The 25589-nt window shown below is 42.5% G+C and overlaps 2 protein-coding genes across 2 annotated transcripts in view; both read right to left on the reverse strand.

Moving 5' to 3' along the window:
• Positions 1-1928: 1928 nt before the first annotated feature.
• On the reverse strand, positions 1929-7011 carry RPP14 (ribonuclease P/MRP 14kDa subunit). The gene is made up of 5 exons (XM_014946738.1): positions 5134-7011; positions 4945-5029; positions 3844-3920; positions 3189-3267; positions 1929-2579 (listed from the first exon to the last, which is right to left on the reverse strand). The coding sequence occupies exons 1-5, from the start codon at positions 5217-5219 to the stop codon at positions 2523-2525; spliced, it is 384 nt and encodes a 127-aa protein (XP_014802224.1). The 5' UTR covers positions 5220-7011; the 3' UTR covers positions 1929-2522.
• A 460-nt stretch (positions 7012-7471) lies between these two features.
• Positions 7472-25589, reverse strand: part of PRKAR2A (protein kinase, cAMP-dependent, regulatory subunit type II alpha) — a 72069-nt gene continuing 53951 nt past the window's right edge. The window contains exons 6-11 of the mRNA XM_014946640.1: positions 20414-20567; positions 17226-17327; positions 15428-15502; positions 12966-13031; positions 12137-12275; positions 7472-11599 (exon numbers count right to left, since the gene is read on the reverse strand). Of these exons, the coding sequence (XP_014802126.1) occupies positions 11466-11599; positions 12137-12275; positions 12966-13031; positions 15428-15502; positions 17226-17327; positions 20414-20567 (670 nt within the window). The 3' untranslated portion in view covers positions 7472-11465. The remainder of the gene's footprint in view (positions 11600-12136; positions 12276-12965; positions 13032-15427; positions 15503-17225; positions 17328-20413; positions 20568-25589) is intronic.

Here is a 25589-nt window from a genome sequence, read left to right on the forward strand (position 1 = left end):
CGCCCCGGTGCGGTCCGAAGCCCCGGGGTCGGTCGGTAACGGGGGGGATGGAGCCGGATGGGGGACGGACACGGGGATATGTGGCTGCCCGGTGCCGTGCTCTCGGTAAATCGCCCCGATACCCGGTGCTCCGTGCCCCCCCGGTGGCGGCAACGGGCTGCGGGAGGGGGATTAGCCCCGGGACGGTTCCGGTGCTCACAGAGAGAGAAAGAAACCGAAAAGGGTTTTTTTTTTATTGTAGTTAAACGACAATTTCAAAAATCAAATGCCATCCAGTGTCTTCTCCTCAATTTGTAATTACCTCTTTTAAAAAGCACAGATTTAAAGTTGTTAAATGGAGTTCCACACCGCAGCTTGCATTGCAGCAGCACAGAAAACTCTTTATTTTAATACCACTTGGGAACCGACTGCCTGTTGAACGCTTGTCTGCATTTAATTTTGTCTTTTAAGATCGTATTCAGGAATGAAGCTCACAGAGGATGCTGGTAAGTACGACTGCAGAGCCTGAGCTTGTGGTACGCGTCAAACCGTTATCGTAATTAGCCTCATCTCTCCACCTTGCAGCTCCACAATGAGAGGAAAACGGGCTGTGCGCTGTGGTTAAGCAGCTAAACCTCAGGCTGGCAGAGCAATCCTTCCAAACTACCTCTCCTCCTCACCCAGGAGGTCAGGTATGGGTTTGATGCCTTTTATTAATTGGCCTTAATGCGACACCTTCCCATCTAGAGGGGCAGGTGAGCCAGGAAGGAGGGGAGGCACACGCCTGCTTTGAAAAACAGAGTTTTGTATGGCAAAAGCCAGTGATCAGGCAGTGACCTGGGGAAGAAGGAAAGGAAATGGGAAGTGGAAGATCTCCTACAGGGAAGTAAAAGATCTCCTACAGGGAAGTGGAAGATCTCCTACAGACAAGAGATAATGAAAGCTCTCGCTAAGTTCCAGGCTGTGACCAGGCCAAATCCTGCACTTTGGAAATGGAAGGCATATTGAAACCAAACAGCTTAAACATCACCCCTCCCTCTGAAGCAGCGTGAGTTATCACCTGGGGTTTGTTGTTAAGGTGCAGCTGCATTTAGGAACAAGACACCACCCCCAGGGAGAGTTAACTGTTTTACCAGTAGCTTTCATCACAGTTTGAGGACAAGCTCTTTTCACAGCAAACAACTTTTCAGGTGATTTGCAGCCTAGAAAAGTTATGGATGCACTTCTGCTGCAGAGAAGATGGGCAGATAATAGATGCTTTGCCAGAAAATTGTAGGAACCACCAAGAGAAGATAGACTGTGCCTTTACTCACGATGGTCCCCATCATCAGTTTCTTAGTGTATAATTATCATATGTTGGTACTAAAATAATTTAAACTGGGTGATTTACTAATGCATTTACCAAAAGCCTACTTTACCAGCAACCAAGGTACTTCCAATGGGCAAAAATGAATACATGTTCACACAGACAAGTAAGCAGAGGGAGCCCATGTAGTTAGTACCCCACAGAACTGCCCCTGCTTGTCTCACCCACAGGAGGATAAGGAGGCAATAAGTACAAGCAGTGACCAGTTGGCTCCTTAAAACCCTCCTTCACTCTGCTTCTGGGAAGCAAGTTTCAGAGGCGTTTGTCATTAAAGGTAAATTTTTGTTTGTTTATAATCAGGGTTTGTAAGGTATTTCAAGAATTTAAACGCATTAATTGAATGCACGAGAGCCACATCTCCAGCTCTATCAGGCAGAGTTAACTGTGAAGCTGATGTTTACTTTTGTCACAGAAAGTGCCAAGTTCCATTGGTTTCCTCTTGGCAGTACACAGGGAAAAATGAAAAGCTCCAAGTTTCTTAACGCAGTTGCTGTGCGGATTGAGTTTGAAACATTTTGAAGGTTTTTTTGTAGCAACTTTAGTGGATTAAGTGATGTGACATAAAAAGAGTCAAAACCAATTGTACACTTCTGACCTTTATAAAACAGCAGCAGAGGAACAACAGCTCTAACTGTCTGACACCATCACTTTCACCAGTCCTTCCATAACAGTCTTCCCACTTCCTTTGACTTTACACGACACTGAAATGTGTGCAATAGAACCCTTCAGTCGTGTAACTTCCGCTGCAGCTGTGACTTCTTCTCCAGCATACAGAGGAGCTGGAAATCGGATCTCCTGAGAGAGAAATACACAACCTTGACCAGGCATTTTAGTACCCAGAACTGCAGAAATGAGTCCATTGATCAAAACTCCATGCACAATAGTTCTCCCAAACCTAGATTTCTTTGCAAAATCTTCATTTAAATGCAAAGGATTTGTGTCACCTGTTAAATCAGAAAAAGTAACAACATCATTCTGTGTAAAAGCTTTGGTAAGTTCAGCTTTGTCTCCAACTTTTATGTGTAAACTCTGAAGTACGGGACGTCCAAGCAGCGAGCTGATAAGGGTTAGCTTTGTCAAGGTTCTTTGTCGGAAATCCCGTCCAGAAATTCCATACTTGAACGGCTGCAACATCTCAAGCAACTTCTGCTTTGTACAACCAAACCAACAACTGCATTCAGTCCAAGACTAGTTCTCTGCTGTTCGCAGATAAAGCAAGAAGAAATGGAGATGTCTAGTTTGGGGGGAAACAAAAACAAAGCAAGAAACAAACAAAAGCATTAAAAAAAACCACAACCAAAACACCATCAAATACCCTCAAAGTTGAAAATACTTAAATTTCTCTTTTACAGAAAAGATTAAAAACTTAGAGCTATGCCTGAGCAGATTTTCATTTAGCCATTGCTTCGTAGACAAAGAATTCTTGGAAGTTATTTTATTAAGCAGCACCCTCAGGGAAAAAATGAGCTCTGGAAGTGCATGTTTATGGCATTTTCAAATTGGGTCAGTCAACAGTGACTATTAGAAAGGGAAGACATGGAGTAGGGGAAATAAAATATTGGACCAAGGTGCAGGCTAAGAACAAGCTTTCCAGAAATTATTTTCTTCCAGATGTATTAATGAGATCAGCACTTCTCACTGGAATGGAACCATTCATTATAAGATGGGAATTACTTAAACGGAGGCTTATACACCTGCACTGAAAAGCACTTCACTCCCAAACCAAGACATTTTTGCATCTAGGCCATCTCTCTATGAAGAGGCAGTGTGCTCAGCCAGCCAGACCAGCTCACAGCGAGAACTGACACACGGGGGAAGCTGTCCAGCCCCCACAGGGCTTTACCTGCAGAACTCGAAAGGCACACCTCCTGTTCTGGTAGAAACCCAGCAACGTTAGAGCACTCCACAGCTTGACAAGGCCACTAAGCAAAAAGAAAAATGAAATTTATTAGTAAAATTTGGTTCTCAGTTTTCCTGCAGCATACATATCTTAAATCAAAGCATGTTACAAAGATTAATGAAGCTGTAATTGAGTTCAACCACATGTAATTTCACCAGTGAGTTCTGGTAGCAACACTGTGCCCTGGAGCGCTATTGCAATGACTGCAGTCTCTTGTCCCTGACATACAGTGATCTGTACTCTAACCTTTTCAAGTTCACTTTCCCAGCCTTGTTCTTTCTGTGCCTTTAAGCTCCTCCTTCCCCTAAATCACCTGCAGTTATCCTCACCATTTAAATCCAGTGCCTTTACTAGAGAAAGAGATTTAAAGTCACATATTTCAATGGTCCTGCCAGGCCATTCTGTTTTAAAGGAGAAATAATGTACTGATACAGGTAGGTTACCAAATCTCAGTGAATTTTTATTTTCTGCATACTTTATGCAGACATCTGCAAGTTAGGCTTAATTCTTCAAAGACTATTCTTAGGTTAAGAGTTCTGTTTTCTTACAAAAAGTATTTTCATAGCAGTGTCTCAAGTGCGTACCTGCCATACCTTACCTGCTAATAACTCTTAATATAGCAGACAGAGTTTTTTCCTCGTATGTTAAGACATCAACAGGTAAAGCTGCTCCAACCTATGAAAAAAATATAAGTAAGTACCCTCCCATGCTTTTATAGTGGTTTATAAGCAAGTGGATTCACTGCCAGCATTAAAGGTGTTATAGTTATGCCTAAATCTCACATGAGCATTTCAGCAACAGCACCACTAGATTTTATACAGCTCCCTTCCTCTTGGAGCTCTTCAGAGAGGAACCACCACTTCTAGTTCCACATTACAGCTGGGAAACAGGGGCCCAGGGGTGATGTGAGTTACCTAAAGCCACCCAGCAACACCGCACACCGAGCAAGAACAGCACCGGGGATTCCCCCAGCCGAGAAGCTGTTCCCTGCCCATAGTTCTGCTTTTAAACCCTCACTGCAGCACCAGCATCCATACCCCAAATTCCAGAGGCCAGGTACAGAATCATGGAATGGTTAGAGTTAGAAGGGACCTTAAAGATCATCAAGTTCCAACCCCCCTGCCCTGGGCAGGGACACCTCCCACTAGAGCAGGTTGCTCAAAGCCCCATCCAGCCTGGTCTTGAACACCTCCAGGGATGGGGCAGCCACAGCTTCTCTGGGCAACCTCTTCCAGTGTCTCACCACCCTCGCAGTAAAGAATTTCTTTCTGGTATCTAATCTAATCTAATCTTCCAATTTAAAACCATTACCCCTTGTCCTGTCACTACAAAGAGTCCCTCCCCATCTCTCCTGTAGCTCCCTTCAGGCACTGGAAGGCTGCTTTAGGGTCTCCCTGGAGCCTTCTCTCCTCCAGGCTGAACAACCCCAGCTCCCTCAGCAGAAGCCACTTCGCTGTGGCCGCCAAAACAAAACGTACAACTCCCCCTCCCCACCCTCAGCTCGGTTCCTGCGCGGGGTACCGGAGAGCCCAACGGGAGAGACTGCTCCCTCCCCTTCAAAACACACGGCGGGAGGCAGGGGCGGCCCGGCGGCTCCCGCACGGCCCCAGGCCCAGCCCGAAGCCGCCGGCCGACGGAAGGCGGCCCGGCTCCGGCCCCCCTCTCCGTGCAGCTCCCTCAGCGCCCGGCCCCGTCCCACCTCTCCGTGCAGCTCCCTCAGCGCCGACACCACCAGCTGCTTGAACTGCGCCACGTTCGGCCGGGCCCCGCCGTCCGGCAGCTCCCTGCGGGGAAGCAGAGCAGAGAGGGCGGGATGGGGAGGCTCCGCGGCGGCGGCGGGGGGGAATATCTCTCCCTACCTCACACACACACTCGCTCGCTTACTCACAGGCGGACCCGCAGGTAATGGTGCTCCGCGCCGCTCCGCACCACCCACCGCTCGAAGGTGGCAGCCGGCACCGCCGGTGGTTCCATCCTCCCTGCAAGGCCGCGCCCCGGCCCCTTTCTACGGCGGCCCCGCGGGCCCAGCTCGCCGCGCCCCGCCTCCGCCTCGCCATGGCGACCGGGCGGCGCCGGCGGGAGGCCTTAGGCCCGGCCCCGCTCCGGTAGGCCCGGGAGATTCCGGGGAAGGGCAGCGGGGCCGAGGTCCGGGCCCGCAGCCGCGGAACCAGCCTCTCCGGATTGAGGGCGGCAACGATCGGCCCTCGGGTCTGAGATTAATGCCGGGAAAGCTGCGGGAACAGGCAGTGTTTCCCAGCGCTGCAGCTTCCGAAGGACAAATATCGAAGGCTGGGCAATAAACAGGCCGCTGGTGGGGAGCTGGCAGAGATGCGCCTTCTCTTCCCCGTTAAACAAATTGTGTTGGCCCAGGTGGATTCCCGGCAGAGCGTGATCCCCTGGGCACCGTGAGGGCGAGGGGACCGTGTCATCCCAGCCTCTGGTTGGCAGGACGCAGGACTGGAAGAGGCTGGGAAGGCACAGAGAAGTTGTTGGGCAGCGTGTCTCCGCGTCTCGCTGGTGGAGGAGGTCACACGATGGTGGTGCCAGCACCAAGCCTCGCCGCTGATCCGAAGATTGGTGTGAAGTGCATCCTTCGGAGAGAAACAGCAGAAAGGATGGAAGTATCTTCGCTCTGCCAAAATGATGAAACGTCATCCTCAGCATAAAAACTGTAGAGAATCTTACTTCTTTAAAAAAAAAAGAAGAAGAGTTTAGCCAGGAATTCATATTCACCCCAGCAGGGTAATGCTGCAGAAGCCCAGCACCCATCTGATGTGCCCCAAGTTAGGGCCCAACTCACAGGACACCGTTTGCTTTTGCCACCAAGCTGCTCACTCTGTGCAAAAGAACTTGGGGGTTCAAGATGTTCTCTCCATTGGGGGTTTCTCTCTGTCCTGCAGGGAGCCCAGCCTGTTGTCCCGGGTGCTTGGCAAGCTGTGGACCTGTGCCCCAGCACGGCCAGCAGCCCACTTGTGTGCCAGGCTGTAAGGGGCACATCTCTTTTCCAGTCACTGAGCTGTTTTCATCTTCCTTCTGCTGACATGGCAGAAAACCTGGAGACAGCGCGTTTGTGTCAGCTAAACCCCTTGGTGATTTTAAAGAGGCGTTCATAAGAAAACAGCGACATATCTCACAAAAGCAGCCCCAAGAGGTTATCTAATCCACCCCTGCCTCAGACAGATACTCTAATGATTCAGCAGAGCTGGTTTACAACTGTTCAGGGGGAAAAAAAAAAATTAAAAAAAATAAAAATGTAGTGCTGGAAGAGTTCACGCTCCCCCAAGCGGTTTGTTCTTACTGTATTCCAGACAGATCTTTTCAATGCATAATCAACAGCTTCCCTGCTGCAGCTTATGGCCACTATTAATAGGCCTGTCCTAATCAATATGGGACTCATTCCCTCTTGTTTCAATATTCCCTGCCCCCTTTTCCCCAGTGCTTTTTTCCATAGAAAAAAAAAAAATCCCAGTTTTTCCTTATCCTTCTGCAAAATGTAACATTTTCTAGATATTTATCATGCTGTTGCCCTCTGACGCCTGCAGGTGACCTTGAGTTAAAGTCCCCAAAGCTGAGGCTCTACTGGAATACAGAACTTTTCTCATGTTTGGCGCCACAATCCCTCTGAGCTACTCTCCCTGACTGATTTTACAACTGTATGTAAAATGCTAAGTGTTTAGAACAAAACCACATCAAAAGCAAATACTGATTTTGAACAGGCAATTTCACATGTACCAAACTAATTTTCTTTTCAAATTGTTAGTTAGGTTAAAAAAAAAAAAAGGCAGCTTGTCACATAAAGCTTGCTGTAAGTGAATATTGTGGAATATTCAGGAATATTGTGTTTCTCCTAGGAACTGAGAACAGTCAGCACAGTGCTCAAACAATAAATCAGTTCTACGATAATTTGGCAGACAGGTCAGAGCAGCCAGTTTTATTGGGAGCAATGATATCTACAGAAACTGGTATTATTTTTTAAGATATTAGTAAAATTTTAATCACAAAACAGCAAAAGGTGGTGGTCGGGTAACGTATAAATCTCTTTTGGTTATTGCAACAGGGCGAGTGCTGTTCTCCATAAGGCTCTGACAACACAAGCACAGAAACCCGGGCACTGGGAGTAGATGGAGGAGCTGCTGGGAAGTCACTCCTGATGAAGGCGCTGGGGGCTGTGTCAGCTGCAGCGAGTCAATAAAGAGCACACACAGGACTGGACAGGAAAGGCCGGACACGACATGTCAGTTTTTTTATTAATCAAAAGTGAAGCTGAACCCCAGAGTGGTTTAACTTGTTAAAACCATATGTTTGTATGGCAGATATTTTTCTTTCATGTTCAACACTATAGTGCAAGAACCAAACTTTGCAGCTGTTCATCCTTTGAGAATCAAGTACTAAATGTAAAATGGATTAAAATAAGGGTCCCTCAATGAATCAATTAAAAAACCAAAACATTTAACTCAAAAGAACAGACCAATTTTAAGAACTGTCTTAGGAAATTCTCCTAAGTGAAAGACCTTTAAAAGCACTTGGAGCCTTGAGGTAGCAACTTTATGCAGAATTTAATTCCCCTCCTGCCCCACAGAGCAGAGGAAAATTAGTAGCGCATTATTAGCTCCAGCCAGCAAACAGAGTTGAGTGTTCTCCTGTGAGGTTAGTGACTTTCTCTTGCATCTTGAAATAGCAGTGTAGCGCTGCAGACCGTCAGGAGGAAGTCCACAAGGAAGGCCTCTTGAAATAAAAGATATGGTTTGAAAAATGTGAAGATAATCAGCAATAACCGCAACAACAAAAATTATCTGGAGTGAAAAAAACCAAAAGTGTTTGTATTTTGGCAAGACTAGTTTACAAATACATGTCAAGAACAAGAGTCTGCTTTCAGCCAACAGAAAAGAAAGAATGGAAGTGACATTCAAAGGGGGTTCGGTTTTTTTGCCCTCTGTGCAGAATTGCACTTCGTTTTTAAAGTTTTGTTTTAAGTTTTGCACTTTTGTTTCTAAAAAGAGAGCACTTCTGCCCTTTTTTGTTCTTTTACATTGTGAAACCTGTGCTGTGACATTGAACAAAAATACCATACGCCAGGATATTTGACCACTGGAAGCTCCTCTCACTGACTTCACAACAATCACAAGCAGGGAATCACGAACAAGAGACTTTTTTTTCCCCCCCCCCACTCTAAGCCTCAAAGACATTATCCTCTTTGCCCACTTTGCTGCTGAGTTCATTTATTAAAAACTAGATATGCCTCTGCTGCCAATTTCAGGCAGATTTACTGAACACTGAGCAGTAACAAAAAAACACCTGGGCTTGTTCTGCATGACAGTTGTGACGGACAGCCCCAGTGAGAAGGGCTGAGCTGAGATACAGTGATGCAGCAGATCTTTACCAACAGGCACCTCCTTCACTCTCTGGTCTTGGTATCACCACCCGCACGCTTTCCAGCTTTGCTCACTGCTGGTGGCTCTAACCAGATACCTGGCAAGGTTGAGTATCTTACTTCTCTCGCTCTTCGTGCTCCAAAGTTGTACAGATCAGGTTGGTTAAACCGGACGGAACTAATCAGGCACATTGCAAATTATAGCTTTTAAATGGAGGAGCCTTTTCACAGGCCCATTCAGCTCAAGGTCAGGTTGCCTCTTTACACCACAGAATGATGTCACAGGGATCCTGGATGCAGGATGGCATTGCCCAGCACGCCCTTGCTTCTGGGAGTCTAGGGAAAGGTAAAACTTCAAAGCTTCTTGCTTGCATGGGATCCCAAGTCTTTTGACTTTATGTTCCCATCCTTTCCTTTGACTTCTAGAAGCCATCAAGTCCTCCCTTCCAGGCAGAATTACCTTAAGAATCTAACGTCAGCTTTGCCTGTTCTTTTGGTTAAGCTTCAGAACAATTGCCAGTGTTTGCATATGCTGAGTTACACAGTCCTGTCCTGCAGAGAACCAGAATCCATCTGGAAGGCTGCCCAACCCGCCAGGCCCCTCAGGATAAAGGAGAGGATATTCTGCCTGGGAGCAGCACAGGCCAAGCCGATGATTATTCACAGCAAGTTTCTCTTTAGTTCACATGACAGTTTAGGCAGCACAGAAACTCAGGCTATTTTGGAGACCAGTTTATGTCTGGTTCACAGGACAGTCACAAGCTGCCTCAGACTCCTGTCTTGGAGCCCAAAGTATCTTAAAGTTTTATCTGTTATCAATGCGAAGACCTGATGAGTGGTTGGTTGGGGTTTTTTTTTTTTCCATGTTTTCTTGTTTTTTGTTTGTTGGTTTGGTTTTGTTTGTTTTTTAAAATTCTGTAATCAAAAGAATTATTTTGTCTTTGGTGTTAAACCTTGGAAGCATGAATGAAGTACCTGCTGCTTCTTTGGCTGTAATTTACAACAAAAAAAACAGCCCAATAAAAGCAAGGAAAATTCACTGTTCTAAAATACATGCAGTTAGAACAGCCACTAGACATCACAATCAGGACTTTAATAATATGGAAACACCTAGTTCAGTGGTGTCCATTACAAATCATTTGCATTATATAAAAATATGACTCCAATTACAGTAACTGGACAACAGCCATTCAAACTTACCAAGTTTCCATCTTACTCATATTGCAGGAACTGGGAGGAGCTCATTCATTTAAGGAAAAAAAATTGTCCAGAAATCAACTTAGAGTTGCAGCCAAGCATCTCGTGCCTTAGAGAAACGTCCACTGTGATAACTAGAAGCAGGAATTCAGCATTAGCATCCTTCTAATCTTGCCCACGTGGCCATGAATAAAAAGAGCAGATTCTGTTATACTAGCATCCACAATTAAAATTTTATAACCCCATAAAACACCAGTAAGTTTTGCACGAGCTGCAGAAGAATGCAAATTCAAAGGGTCACTAGATTTATTACCTACAAATTCAATGTCTTAATATAAATATTCTGTTTGTACACCATAAAAATGTCCTCCTTATGGTCTGATTCTTATTTAGATAATACTCTTGATAAAATCTCAGCAGTATGCCAATTAAGGTCATTAAAGCTATAGAAATAGAATCTACCTAATAAATGCTGCAAATTTAACAGGTATTTTAGATAAACATCATTAGCTCAGTTATCACCTAAACCAAAAAGACTCCTCAAACACACCAACTGCGTAGTCAGCAAAGACATTTGCTTTACAAAGTCAAATGTTGCCAACTTTTAAAAAGTTTAGCAAATCAACATGGTATTTGGAAGCATCCAAGTGTCTAATGAAGTTAGAATACTGTGAAATGTTAGGACGGGGGGAGCTCCTGTAAACAAGTACAGAAGTAGTCTTCATTTAAATTACAAAACATTCACCTCCTTAAAAAGCTTTAAAACTGACCCAGTCGACAACAGTGCCCTGGGAAATCTAGCAGTATAAAGGATCTCCGTTAGCAAGAGAAGGTCATATATTGTGATCTCACCACAATAAAATGTACTCAGTGTCAGGAACAAGGAGCAAATCTGGGGAGATGACAATTATGATACCTTCAGGCCATTTGATCTGAACCACTGCAATTTTTTGGGCAGCATAGAATAAAACAATTTTCTTTGCTGCTCAGGAAACTCTTAAAATATAGTAATGCTTGATTTTCTGCATTTTGTTGCTAAGCAGACTCTCCCATGTCCCCAGCTCGGTTTACTTGGTTTAAAGAGCTATAGTACCTGCACCTTTCAGCAGGTGGAGGAAAATTTCAGTGCCACCTTATTAATTGGCTCCATTGATATTTTAACTTCAAACCCAGATGCTACAATTGAAAGCAAATTTGACATTGTGTAAGGAAAGCATCAGATGAAGGTAATAAGCCCGTGAAAGGCTCATATTCCATAGGCTGCCTCTGCAGAACAGGCAACCTCCCAATACAGAATCTGATCTGAAAATTTATCCCAACAGTAACAGGAGAAGGAAGGAGGCTTCTATATCTTGCACACTTTGGGTTTCATATCAGGCACTTGAACTGTTGGACAGATGCCATTCTGAACCAAGTAAGTGAACATAGGGTTAGAATCATCTTTAATCTAGGTCTAATAATGAAGTATCAGCAGCAAAGTGGAGGCAGGGAGTGAGCAATCCATCTGTGCTGAGACTTGTTTATGGTTTCTAAAATGCCCAAGAAGACAGCAGCAGTAACTGTTCCGTAGTGTCCGTTTTCCTTGTGAGTTGTGTTGCTGATAGGAGGCTTTTCTGTGTCTTGAACTAAGAAGGCATTGAGGTACCCTGTGCCTAATTCCCTGGATCCAACAGGTCCATGCTAGAGCCAAACAATGCCACCAGCTGCTCCTCATAGTGTGTTATATTCCTCTTCATAATGTCCATGCAGGGTCCAAGCAACCTCTCAAATGCTTGCACATCCATGACTGCAAAGGAACAGAAGCAAAAACAAGATTGTTTGTCAAAAAGGACATCACACACCAATCTATTTTTGTAAGTCAGAACACAGACCCCCAGTCCAACCCATTCGGGTTTGAGGCTTCAATAGAAGCCACAGAAACAGAAATCGTACTTCTGTTTTCTCTCTATAATGTTATTTGGAGAAACAAGATTAATGAAACACACACCTGACCCAAGGACAAATGCAGAAGCCCAATACACACCACACTGGTATCTGAAAGCTGCGTGTGAGAAACAAGATGTAGACAAGAAGCTGATGCTACTTAGCCTTTCAAAAAGCACAGGCCACACAAGCAGAAAAAAGCAGAACCTGCTGAAAGGAAGCAGTGGTGCTTCCCAAACTTCTACATGGAGATCTGCTCCAGCCCATGCTCCTAGGTTCTCATGTCTGACCACCAGTTACCAACAGCTGCTAGGTTTTGAATAGCTGCTCACTCAGGCATGGTCCACAAAACAAGCAAAGACCAGAAAAGAGTAGCTAGAAACACAGAACATCTGCTTACCTAAACATTTGACTTCCCCAACAGCATAGGCAGAGGCTGCTCTGGGTTTGTTGGTAACGAGCGCAAGCTCTCCAAAATACTGCCCTCTGTGACACCGAGCAATCTCCACTTCTTGATTAGCTTCTTTACTCGTCATAGTCTGTTAAACATTACATTTTAATTATTTGCATATAGTTCTGTCATTGTATGAGGCTGCAGTTAATCCCAGATCTCTTACAGACGTGCAACAGCTCATTGGTTTAGGGCTTTTAAACTAGCAAGTCCCAAGTCATGCTCTGTACTGGTAGAACTGCTGTCCTTAACAGCATGTTCAGTTAGAAGTTTGATAAGAAAAGCGTATGCCAGCCCACAAGGTTTGAGATTGGCAGGTATTTACCATTCCAGCTTTGGGAACTGCTATGACATTAGCCCAACGGGTTTTATCACGCACAACACATTGTTCCCTAAGGCTGCTTCAGACTGCACAGAGATATGTTCAAATGCCAATGTCTATGTCACTAGAGATAACAGACCCCAGGTTTTGCAGGTTGCAGTTTTCTATAATCCTAGAAGAAAAGTTACTCTCCCTGGCCTTAAGACTGGAGATGAGTATCACATTAGTTTGCAGTGGAGCAGATATAAGCAAAAGACTTTCCAGCTTTAATAAAGTGACTTCTGGCTCCTTCAGAACAGGTATGGGGATTTAAAACCTACATCACATGAGTGACAAAGATAAATATAATAAAATAATATCTTAAAATAAGTCAGGTTAGGCTTTTTCCCCACCACTTGTATTAATCGATGGAATCTGGGATTGACCTAAAGCCTAAACCACACAATTTGAACTCACCTTGCTTTTAATCAAGATTTTTACTTCACCGGATTCTACAATGTAAAAACAATCTGCTTTATCGCCCTGTGAAAAGGAAAAGGTAAAAGAAATTATTTAATAAATGGTATTAAAACATTCACTCTGAACTAGGCCTAGTGCAGAAATCTACTAGAATTGACATATACTTAAATTCTTAACATTAAAAGGTGACTGGTAAGGTAAAATACCAGAGGAACCCATGAGAGAAGCAACTATCAGTACACATCATTCAGTGAGAAGGCAGGTGGAAAGGAAAAAGCAAAGGACATTGACGATATACAGCGAAACCACTGAAGTGCAAGTCTTCCAATCCTGATGGAAGTGTCCAACAGAGTGAAACTAAGCAAGGCCTAGAATTTCCAGAAGCAAGTTTCAATAAGGCACCGATTTAGTTACTGCATTTCTAGATGTCAGTAGGAAGAAGGATCCATTAAACTAAGTACAAGCTCAGTCAATCCCAGGTAAAATAGTGAGAGACCAGCAGAACCCACAATAGCTGTATTTCAGGAGCATGAACATAGAAAGTAAGAGAAGGATAGTTTACAGAAAACCAAGTCCATAATGTAAGCCATCTACATGAGGAACGATGCAACAGCTGTATAAAGGTAGTGAGAATGGCAAGGAATAATGAAGCACTCAATAGCATCATGCAGTTAAAGGAAAATAAATTACATAGGGCAAGTGGGAGAAAACAAAAAATAATAGTCATTTTATATGAAGTTCTAGAAAGATATCACAAGCTGTTGTTGAATAACTGAGGATGAAATTAAAAAAAAAAGTTTGGTTTAATCAAATTCAACTGTTTCTATGAAAAAATCTCTGTGAGGGTGACCAAGCCCTGGCACAGGTTATCCAGAAAGATTCTGAAGTCTCCATCCTTTGGGATATTCAAAAGCTATCTGGACATGGTCCTGGGCCAATAGCTGTAGGTGGACCTGCTTGAGCAGGAGTGTTGGACCAAATGGCCTCCAGAGGTCCCTTCCAACCTCAACCATTCTGCGAGAGCTTCTAGAACCTTTATCACATCTATCTAAACCGTATCAGGTTGCAGACCTTCAACAGATTGTATTTTACATCTGCTCTGGAGACCTTCGCCAGGACTTAACATTTTGAAAGTTTTAGTTGTGACAGAGAGGACTTTCAGAGATTACCAAAAAGGCAATTAAAATGTAAAATTATCCATGAGAGAAAAGGGGTTCATGGTGTTGATGCAACTGCTGTAATGGAAGAGCTATCACATCTTTTTCAAGCGTAAAATTTCATCATCTTTAGCAGTGTATTACCATCACCCAGACCTATCCAGACTATTAATCCTCCTTTTAAGGGTAATTATATCCTTGTCCTTAATTCAGTTATTACAAAAGATTAAAACCAACTGCGTAATTGGATCACTGATTGCGTGGGTTCCCAGTTTAAGACTGATCTATAAGCTTTGATTTTGCTGACAGTTCAGTTTTCAGGGTCTTAAGCAACAAGATCTTCAACTTACAAAATTGAGGGTATTTTTGGAGAGAAGTAATTTGGTAGTATTTTATCAGCAAACTCAGGTTTCCTTCATTCAGAGTTATCTGGCATTCAAGGTAATTAAGATTAATTATTTAAGACATTATCAAGGAGTCATATTCTGTTTATAAAACAAGATGACAGTTGTGATTAAAAGCATGCAATTTCAGGTAAGCCCAGGACTTTCTTGCCTTAACTTGAACTAGAGCACTTTTGTGACAAACAGAGCAACTGCAAGCTAAACTTCATGCAGAATTCCTGCGTTTCATGAGTAACAGTGTTCCAAAAAGTTATTTGTGTTACAGCCAAAAAAAAATCCCACAGCTTTCGCTTGAGTTTGTCCAGCTTCATGTTGGCCTTGCTCTATTAGAGCAGACAAAACACATACCAACAACCAAAGGCTGTTGATTGAAGCTAGACTATTCCACCACTGAAATACTCTTTTTAAGAGCATCAGGAAAAACAATGGTTTTCATTAACCCTTATAGTTTCTTAGAATAGTTAACTGAGTTGGGTCCAACTGGTATAAAATTCTAAATGACTTCCTTGAGTTTCACGTTCATTTTGTTGTTTAGTCAGACCTGGGAATTAGAGATGCCCTTACAACACGCTTGTGACTCTTGTTTAATCTGGTCATAGGTGCCTATGAGAAGTGTAGCTGGAGGCCATCATAGCAAATTAAACAGACAGACATTCATTTTCATCTTCTTAAGGCAAAAAACAAACAAGTCAGAGAAATAAAAATAGAATAATTTTTTAGCTGAAGACATACTGGCTGTTCCCCAAACATTCACAAAGTGGTTAAAGACATTGAAAGCATTAAAAGAATAAGTGATGCAAAGCTGGTCCAAGCAGTAGGATTCTGTATGTCAATTCCAAACAGGAAAAAAGAAGCAGAGAAAGGAGAATGATAAAAGAGAAATTTAGACTTCAAATACCTGAGAAATTATACGTTCCCCATCTTGATACACTTTCTCTCCTATAACATCCACTATCTTCATTCGCTCTGATGCCTGGAACAAAGAGGAAAATTATACATAATTATCTATTATAGTGCATCTCTTGTAAACTTTGTATCCATGAAATGAAGAGGCACTCAATAGACACAAACACACAGTATCTGGGTACTGAAAATAGAGCCCCTGCAAAAATATTGTTGTACCACACTGCAGCTTGCAAAACTACCATAATCAACAGGGCAAGAAAATTGTCTGGTGTCCTATCCATGCGCTTTTCTTACCCTGAAAATTAACAAAAAACACCAAAAAAATGTCATAAATTTCCTAAGAACAAACTTCCATGAGAAACACAGCAACATATTTTCAAAATATTTTAATCACCCTATACTTGAACATGGGGATCTTTTGTGTGTCCCAGACCTCATTCCTAAAGTGGAGAGAGGACAGGGCTATGAAAAGGAAACCAGCTCTAAGCTGTAAGCAGGCTCAGCAACAGGCTGCCCAGCAGCAAGGGCAAGGGGTACTAATCTGACATGCAACAAACCATGTCTGAGTCTTCATAAACAGGATCTCCAATGTTTCCCACTGCCCATCTAGAACAACACTAAACAATTTTATTGTTTCAGAGCAGTGTAAAACACGCATTAAGGAAGGAGGGAAATCCTACAGTTAAAATGAGTATCTCGACAGACAATCCGGTTATAATCCATTCACTCCACAAATGCACCTCCATCTAGCCTGTTTTTGAGAAACTCAGTTCTGGTCCTCATGTGATTCAACTGCAGTGTGTCATGCAAAAAGCCATCCAGTGATAACGAGTTATTTTTCTATATTTTAAAAAAATTTATGAGTCATTTTTGTGCTCAAAAAAAGTCACATTGATGGAACTAGTTTAAGCCAGGCACTGAGGGAGAAGGTGTTCTGCAATTTACATGTTCCACAGCTACCAACATATGTCCAAAATAATACATATTAGAGGTTGCTGTTCACACTTAATGATACTTTGCAATTTTGCAGTCTTCTCTCAGAGGGATTAAAAGCTTTTCTCAAATACTAAAGATTAATGCTGAAAAATATTCTTATGATGAGAAAACAAAGAAAAGCTAAGTTATGGTGTGAGGCAAAGATAGACGTATACTAATTTCAAAGGATTTTGGTACGGCTCCAAAAGCCATCTGAAGATACAGGCTGAATCAATAGCTTAGAAATGACAACTTACACATTGTTCTTAAAGTCATGCACCACACACATCAACGTGACATGTGCCTGCTCTGCCTGGTCATGTTGTTCCCAGCCAGCAGAGCTTCCCGTTAGCCTATTCTTAGTCTGCCCCCTGAATATCAGTTAAGGTTAAAGCAACACCCACTACGCCCAACATCTTTGTCTCAAATTTAAAATCATTCATGGCTGATAAAGGCCATCCCAGTGATCGTTATCATTACTTCATATCACACCCTCAAAGGGAACCACAGTCCTGAATTCCAATTTTCACTTTAATACCCGTTATCTGACATTTATAGCTGTTTTTTGGTTTGTGACTTTTTTTTTAAATTTTTACACAGACTGAGATAAAAATCAGCAAATTGCTTACTGTGAACAAAGAAAATTAAAAAAACAGTGTACAACAATGCAAATTAAGTTGTACAGTAAACGTGATAGCAAAGCAGCTCTTAAAATTTTGTTCTAAGCAAAAATGACACAGATTTCTGATATAGCAGAAACACTGACTGTGGAGCTAATGCAAGAATTTGATGCAGATGTCTCTGAGAAGCATTACCTCCAAGGATTTAAGAAGGGGCACAGACTCAATAAATAATTCATACGTCTTCCTCTTCTTTGCATTATTTTTCAATATAATTCTTCTGAACGTCACTCGATCCTGCAAAAACACAGCACAGAGAAATACGTTATTCCTCTTGACTAAAATGCTCCTTGTTTAAAGAACTGACAAACATGAACTAGTGTTTGCAACAAACACAAGGTTTGAGAAGTCAGCTGTTAAAATGATTAAATGATCCATCATTTAAATGTTAAAATGACCCATCACAATGGTGATTGTAACAGCTCTTGTGAGAGTACTTGTTGCAGTAACAAATTGAAAAACAGGGAGCTGTAAGACCTAGTCCTTCTCAGATAAGCATTTAAGAATTCCATTTTCAGTCTACCTTGTACTGGTTTTCAGGGTTGAGGTTTCGGGTTTTATTTGGTTGTTTGCTAATATATCTTTCATGCTTCCTCAGACAATGAAGAGTCACCCTCTTCTCGCTGAAGCCACTGGAAATTGGCATTTCCAACACTTATTTGGTAAGGGTTACTGCAGGATTAAGTCTGAATTGGATTCTTCTCCACTTCAGTCACAGATTTCAAAAGTAAGTTGGAGATATATACTGGTCTCATATCAGGAACACAGTATCAAACAGCAACAGGCTTGATTCACTCCTCCACCTTCTAGGATCCGAGACACAGCTTTTCCCAATAACTACTCCCTAGTTGCCGGCTGTCCCCATGTAACACGAGCACCCTCCTGATGGAAAAAATGTTTGGTTTGCTTTTGAAGCCCAAACATTCGGCAAGATTCCCACCCACCCCCCTGCCCCTCCCCGGGAATTCTCCCCAGACAGCAGCGAGCGATGCGCAGGGTGGCCGCTGGGCGGCGCTACGTGCCCGAGCGAAGGGAAGCTCGCCCAGCTCCAACCACAGCTCCTCTCTCAGCACCTGACACGGCAGACATGTTTGAGAGTTTATTGTCAGAGACCTTAAAATGCTTCTTATTTCCACACAGAAAAGGCAGGGCTCAACTACTGCAGACACCGATGAGAAAGGCCACAACTATCCAGCATGCCCAGGCTAAGGGGGAGGGCAAGTGGCCACCAGGTATTTCCGTTAGTGTTTGCGTTACAGCAACACCCGTGGTCCCTGTTAGGATCAGCACTAAATTACAGAAAGACTGAGAGTTGCAGAGTTTACTTTACACAACAAGAGTAAAAATCAAAAACAAAAAAATCTTTTAAGTTTACATATACAACAATTAGTGGAAACAACTAAAGTGGTGGGAGCCATTCCTCTGGAGCTCATTTTCTGAAAGCATCAACTGATAACTTAGCAGAGACATTTTGAGGTGAAGAGGTATTTTAAAGTAAGAGAACAGTTTTATGGGATGCAAACTGTAAATACTTGTACTTGAAACAGTGACTGATACAGGTGACACAAGTGGAATATAAGAGCTGAAGGAGGTGAAAGATGAAGGGAAAGACAGTGTTACTGTTATCCAAAGGAGAACAAGAGATGATAAAGCCTGAGGGATATTTTTATTTTTTTAAAGAAACCCTTCAGTGGTAGAAGTCTCTTCAAATGTTCAAGGGAATTGCAAAAGCATAAAAAATTCAGAATTCATTTGTTTGAAAGTATCAGTGAGGGAGGAGAAGCAGCATTATTTGAATAAAAAAAGGCAGAGCAGTGCAGGAAGCGCGTGTGATCGTGAGGTTTTCCCCAGACATGTTCAGTAGCAAAGGCTGAGGCCAGAAGAGACCCACGTTTGATAACTGCTTTGTGCCTGAGCCTTCCAGGCTTTTGTTGGCCTAAGTCTGCAATGCAGAAGGACTAATCCACATTTCCTAAACGTCAGATAACCCATAAGCTTTAGCAATGACTTCTGCAGACTAATAAAAATATGTTTAAATTACATCAGGCACAAAACAGTACAATAAAACATGGCAACGACAGAATAACTGGAAGAAATAACTGAAGTCTTAGGCAGAAAAATGCAGCCTTAGTTAATAAAATATCCAGAGGACAGGTGACTAGCAAGAGATCCCCCTTCAACTACACCTTGCTAATTAAGTGAATGTAATCACAGAAAAAATAAACCAAAATTAACCCAATTTGTGCAGTTCTTTTCAAAGGCAAATTGGAACAAAGAATCATCATCTCATTTTCTTCCTTTTGTGAATGAGCTCAGTTTGTAGGTAACTGCTTTGTTCTGTCTTGTTCAAGAAATTAGATTCTGACATTACTCCCTGGTTGATTTACCAAAATCTTTTCTTTCAGCCCACAAAGAAAAGGGAAGTCAGAAGTCAGATCTCTCAGCAAGCGCTGAGATTGCATAAGCAAGCCATGTAGCAGCTTATCAGTCCTATAATCAAGGTCACAACACATGGTCAACCCCCAGCGATAGTTGCCGAGGAGCCCGGCACACACAGAAAGCACACAACACTTCTGGCTTCAAAGGCTTCGTTGATCGCACAATCCACTTATTATGTGAGCCCTCACAGATGAGTAAGAGAGCACTGTGAAAATAACCCTGTCCAAATAGCACAGAGAAAAGAACTAAAAAAGGAAACTAATGTCTATGGCTTCACATTCAACACTGCCGGGCTAGAACAAAGCAACACCATCATTTAGCTTGGTATCTCATAGGTCATGCTGACCTGAGAACCTCTTCCAGGATAACACAAAGGGACCAGAAACATCATGGCAGTTTATTTTGAAGGAAAACAAAGCTTTGGAAAGTCTTCCTAGATCTTCAAATTACTGAAATCTTCAAGAAGATATTTAACACCTTCCCATTCCCCTTAAAGCAGACAAAATGGTAGGAAGGTGAGCCGAAAATGCAGAACATCATTTAGATACTGTTTTTCCCTCCCACAAAGCACATGCATTAATGCCTCCACTGTCCTCTGCAGGATAAAAACAAAACCAGGTGTTTTTTCCTTAACAAAAGCCACAATTACAGCAAATGCAAAATAATAAAGGGACAGATAAAGCCAGTGATACAGTTTTTACAGACAATTTGTTCTAGAGAAGTGGCCAAAAAGATTTGCACAATGGATCTCTTACACCAGGAGGTGAGATAAGAGATAATGATAAAACAGCTATGGGCACATGGAGTCATACCAAGAGAAGCACTGGACATTGTGAGTTAGTGTTTAAAATATTATGCAGATGAGAGCAACTTCCTTTCCTTACCAGTCCCCAAAGGGCTCCTTCTGTTGTGGCAACAATGGTGGCAGCTCTAGGAGTGTTGTACATCAATGCCAGCTCACCAAAACTGCCGTGATTATCATAGCGGCCCACACAGCGCGACTGGTTGTCTTTTGCTACAACGATATCATACAAACCCCTGGAAAACAAGGAAATAGATGCTTTTTATTAGACAACATTCCAGTACAGATCATAAGAACACCTTTTTCATGTTATACAAATAGTCCTCTTATTGCTGGGTGAGATAGAACACGCTTTATTAAGCTTTCCAGTTGCCTAATACTAAGCTGCTTCTGTCTACGCTATTTTCACAATAATTCTCTCCTAATAAAGCATTTGTCTCCTGATAGATCCGGGTAGGATCTACTTGGTTTCCTCTGCATAGTATTTTGACATCGCTATTGTGAGTGTTCTGGCCAGGTTGTTAGGTAGTTTCATTGTCTTTCACAGTAATTGTCTTTTCACAGCATGCATGTTACCCAGTGAGGCCTCGTTAAGAGTGACTTAAATCCATCTGTAGCCTCTGATACCCATTTTCCTCAGTGACAGCATTGCTGCAATATCTTTGGGATAAACTCATCCAACTGCTCACCTGCTCCTATGGATTTGCCTCCCCAGCAAATGCTCCTATGGTTCATAACCCCAAGATGCAGTCACAGCTTGTATCTGCATATGCCCCTGGCAGACTCAAACTATCCAGCTCTCGTATGGACAACAGGGATGTCATAGAAGCATAAAGATCACAGAAAGTGCCTTTCTTTACGTACCTAAGGTACTGAGTTAGTTTTGGAGAGCTAACTGATCCGTCTTAATAGGAGCATCACATACTGATCCTCAAGCTGGAGGATTTAAAGCTAATTCAGGAATGTTATACATCCCACATCTACCATAAGACAGCTTTACGCCAGCTTCATTTGTAGGAGTTTCCACAAAGTGGACATTACATACATCAAACAAACAATTAAAATTCATCAAAATGAGGAAGCTTTACGCAATGACTTGAGGGTCTACCCTTAAAGTCCTTCATACCCACAGAAAAAGTTTGGCTACTGGATCAATAGTAGATAGGCCAGATTCAGAGATGTCTGAAGATCCAAGAAATGTAGTCTGTCCTTGTCACCTGAAAAGCTAGGAAGCCAGGCAAATGAGGACTGCAAAATAGCCTTACCAGATTCTTTTTACACTGTACTGCTTACTCACACCTAGAAGATTGAGAAAGAAACCAACAGCACGCTAACAGTAAACTAAATAAGCATTAGTGTTGATGGGAAGTTTCACTAATTCTTGTAATATCCAGTATCTATTTAGTGATTCTCTAAGAGGCACCAGAAGGAACAACCTTCAGAGGTCTTTTTGATCTAGAAGAGCCATCTGTGAGCTGAATACAACAAGTTCTTCCCATCCCTCAGCCTGAAAGTCACTTACTAGTGCCATTTATTTCCAAATAACTATAGCCACAAAACCTTCAGCCAAGTATGCAGGCACCTGCAGCCCAAGGACTAAGTTGGTAAGGCACCACTGGGTGACCTTGGCTCAGATTTATTGAGAAAACTGTTGATGAGCTGCAAGACAGTCTGTGAGCTAAAGCCCTGCAAGATAAGAAGAATAAAAACACAGACCGAAGTGTAATTGTTGAGATGCTAATCGTTAGGAGCTCAAGGACTCAAAAGAAAAATACTGACATGAAAAAATATAAAACCCCAAGGAAAAAAAAAACAACCAAACAGAAAAGCAGATGAGGGCAACTCAGCAAGATCACAGATCAGCCTGTTCCAAGAGGCAGAGGGCAGGGCTGCCCCTCCTGACCGATGACTGCTCAATCAGCACAGACTCATCAGGTGCCCTCCCGGCAGCAATGAGCACACTGATCTATAGCCACACAACACGTTCGTCCCAGCTCTTCCTTCCATGCAGGAAGCACTAAGTAGCTGCTGCATCCTCAAGTTGCACCTGTCCTGCCTGCTGTCTCTCTCTGCACAGGGAAAGACACTCAGACAAAAGTGATCTGGTGAGGAAGTATTACAAACAGAAGACTTTGGGGGAAAAAAAGGCTTGTGTCAGAAAACCTGCTTTTCTATGCAGACAAGAAGCTAAAGAGTTAGCTCTGCAACACAAAGTCACTGTTCATTCTGACAGGAAGAAACTAATCCTCAGGGATACTTAGGCATTAATGATTATCTTAGAGTAAGAAGACATGCCTAGTGATGCCTTGAAAGAGCCAGAGTCCTCTGAATTTGCGCTTGCAGACAAGTGGAAATATTGTAGCTTTCCATAAGCACCAGTATCCTACTATTTTTTTCATGAACAAAGTGAGGGGGTGGGAGGTGGAGGAGGACTAGAAACAGGGAGAAGGGGACAGAATTCTTTGTAATAACTGAATAGCCAGCACAGGAGTTGCAGCCAAGTTGGTGTTTAGAGCAAAGGCTGGTATGCTCTATTGATAGACAACACTGAGTTTAATAACTGTATTAATATTTAATAACTGTATAGCCTTTCTGCCACATTATTTTTGGCAACATATTTTTGTTACTGGTGTATTATATCTCAAGAGTAAAACAAAACAAAAACTTAAAAACCTGAAATGTTCCAAAGCAACTATCTCTTGCTAGAAAAAAACCCACGTTGTGGAACAGGATTACATCTATAGAATATAGACCAGAGAACATTTCCCTGAACATCAAAGACAAGGTTCCATTTAACTTTTTTTTATTTTAGGTTAAAACTCATAACAGGAAAAGCTTTCTGGTAACCAACAGGTTAATAGCCTTACACAGAAACAAACTAAAATGGGCTGATGGTACCTAACATTTCTGAGAGCCTCCCAAACTGAATTTAAGTTTCCTCAAGATTAGGAATCACTGCTCTGCTTATGTCTCATCTTTCATAGAATCATAGATTAGTTTGGGTTGGAAGGGGCCCTTAAAGGCCACCCAGCCCCACCCCCCTGCAATAAGGAGACCAGGTTGCTCAGAGCCCCGGTCCAACCCGATCTGAACATGGCAAGAGAAGGAACTTGGCCTGTTTGGCCAAAGACAAGGGATTGGTCTGAGGCAGAGCAGCTGGGGGAGATAACTGAGTGTTGAAATGGGAGCACTGGTCTAGGCTAATGGGATGGTATGGTAGAAGACAGAGGAATGGGCATATGGTGAGAATATATTTGAGGTAGCCTTATGTTCTGTAATTCCACTAATCAGAAAGGGGAATGTCCGTATAATGGACAAGGATCATTTAAAATGAACAGTTTCTAACCTAAAAATTATTTTCCAAATTCCCTGAACGCAGCATGACAATTCAAAAGGCAACACATTTTGAAGAACTGCTTTGAAAGCATTTAATACAATATTAATGGTGCCATTATTTCAGTGATAAGGAAGATAACAGTGCATAAAAAAAGTAGTTTGCTAAGATCATGTTCCAACAGACATTTATAATTCATCAGTAATATTCTGTTTAACATTACAGTTTTACAGGAAGAAATAAATCTGTACCCTTAGTTCTTCTTCAAATAGTGATTAACAATAGCTAGAATTTCTTCCAAAAGGGTAAAAGATACTCAAAAGGTGCACGCACACACATATCTATTATATGCCTGTTGCACATATATATGTTCTACAAAATTATGAAACTGAAAAGAAACATACTCTACATTTCAAAGGCACAGCTGCTTACCGCTCAACAACATAGAAGTTGTCCCCATCATCACCTTGGTCAATCACATGTTCCTGAGGTTTCACCTTCCTCTCAAACATGGCATCAAGGACCTGAGACAGCTGCTCCTATAAAACAAATTAAAAAAAAAAATAAAAAAACCTCTCAGAAAATAGACTTTAGCATTATTGCTGGACAAGAGTGAGCATGAGGGCAACTCAGCAAGATCACAGATCAGCCTGTTCCAAGAGGCAGAGGGCAGGGCTGCCCCTCCTGACCGATGACTGCTCAATCAGCACAGACTCATCAGGTGCCCTCCCGGCAGCAATGAGCACACTGATCTATAGCCACACAACACGTTCGTCCCAGCTCTTCCTTCCATGCAGGAAGCACTAAGTAGCTGCTGCATCCTCAAGTTGCACCTGTCCTGCCTGCTGTCTCTCTGTGCACAGGGAAAGACACTCAGACAAAAGTGATCTGGTGAGGAAGTATTACAAACAGAAGACTTTGGGGGAAAAAAAGGCTTGTGTCAGAAAACCTGCTTTTCTATGCAGACAAGAAGCTAAAGAGTTAGCTCTGCAACACAAAGTCACTGTTCATTCTGACAGGAAGAAACTAATCCTCAGGGATACTTAGGCATTAATGATTATCTTAGAGTAAGAAGACATGCCTAGTGATGCCTTGAAAGAGCCAGAGTCCTCTGAATTTGCGCTTGCAGACAAGTGGAAATATTGTAGCTTTCCATAAGCACCAGTATCCTACTATTTTTTTCATGAACAAAGTGAGGGGGTGGGAGGTGGAGGAGGACTGGAAACAGGGAGAAGGGGACAGAAAATTTGTAACTGTAGAATTCTTTGTAATAACTGAATAGCCAGCACAGGAGTTGCAGCCAAGTTGGTGTTTAGAGCAAAGGCTGGTATGCTCTATTGATAGACAACACTGAGTTTAATAACTGTATTAATATTTAATAACTGTATAGCCTTTCTGCCACATTATTTTTGGCAACATATTTTTGTTACTGGTGTATTATATCTCAAGAGTAAAACAAAACAAAAACTTAAAAACCTGAAATGTTCCAAAGCAACTATCTCTTGCTAGAAAAAAACCCACGTTGTGGAACAGGATTACATCTATAGAATATAGACCAGAGAACATTTCCCTGAACATCAAAGACAAGGTTCCATTTAACTTTTTTTATTTTAGGTTAAAACTCATAACAGGAAAAGCTTTCTGGTAACCAACAGGTTAATAGCCTTACACAGAAACAAATTAAAATGGGCTGATGGTACCTAACATTTCTGAGAGCCTCCCAAACTGAATTTAAGTTTCCTCAAGATTAGGAATCACTGCTCTGCTTATGTCTCATCTTTCATAGAATCATAGATTAGTTTGGGTTGGAAGGGGCCCTTAAAGGCCACCCAGCCCCACCCCCCTGCAATAAGGAGACCAGGTTGCTCAGAGCCCCGGTCCAACCCGATCTGAACATGGCAAGAGAAGGAACTTGGCCTGTTTG

This window comes from Calidris pugnax, unplaced genomic scaffold, assembly GCF_001431845.1.
Source record: "Calidris pugnax isolate Ruff unplaced genomic scaffold, ASM143184v1 scaffold81, whole genome shotgun sequence".
NCBI lineage: Eukaryota > Metazoa > Chordata > Aves > Charadriiformes > Scolopacidae > Calidris > Calidris pugnax.

Excerpts from the sequence above, each read along its gene's own strand:
- RPP14 (XM_014946738.1), bottom strand. The coding sequence starts at position 5,219 with ATGGAACCACCGGCGGTGCCGGCTGCCACCTTCGAGCGGTGGGTGGTG. Across the intron at positions 5,030-5,133 it reads CATTACCTGCGGGTCCGCCT|GGAGCTGCCGGACGGCGGGG; the intron begins GTGAGTAAGCGA and ends GCTTCCCCGCAG. Across the intron at positions 3,268-3,843 it reads ATATTAAGAGTTATTAGCAG|TGGCCTTGTCAAGCTGTGGA; the intron begins GTAAGGTATGGC and ends CTTTTTGCTTAG.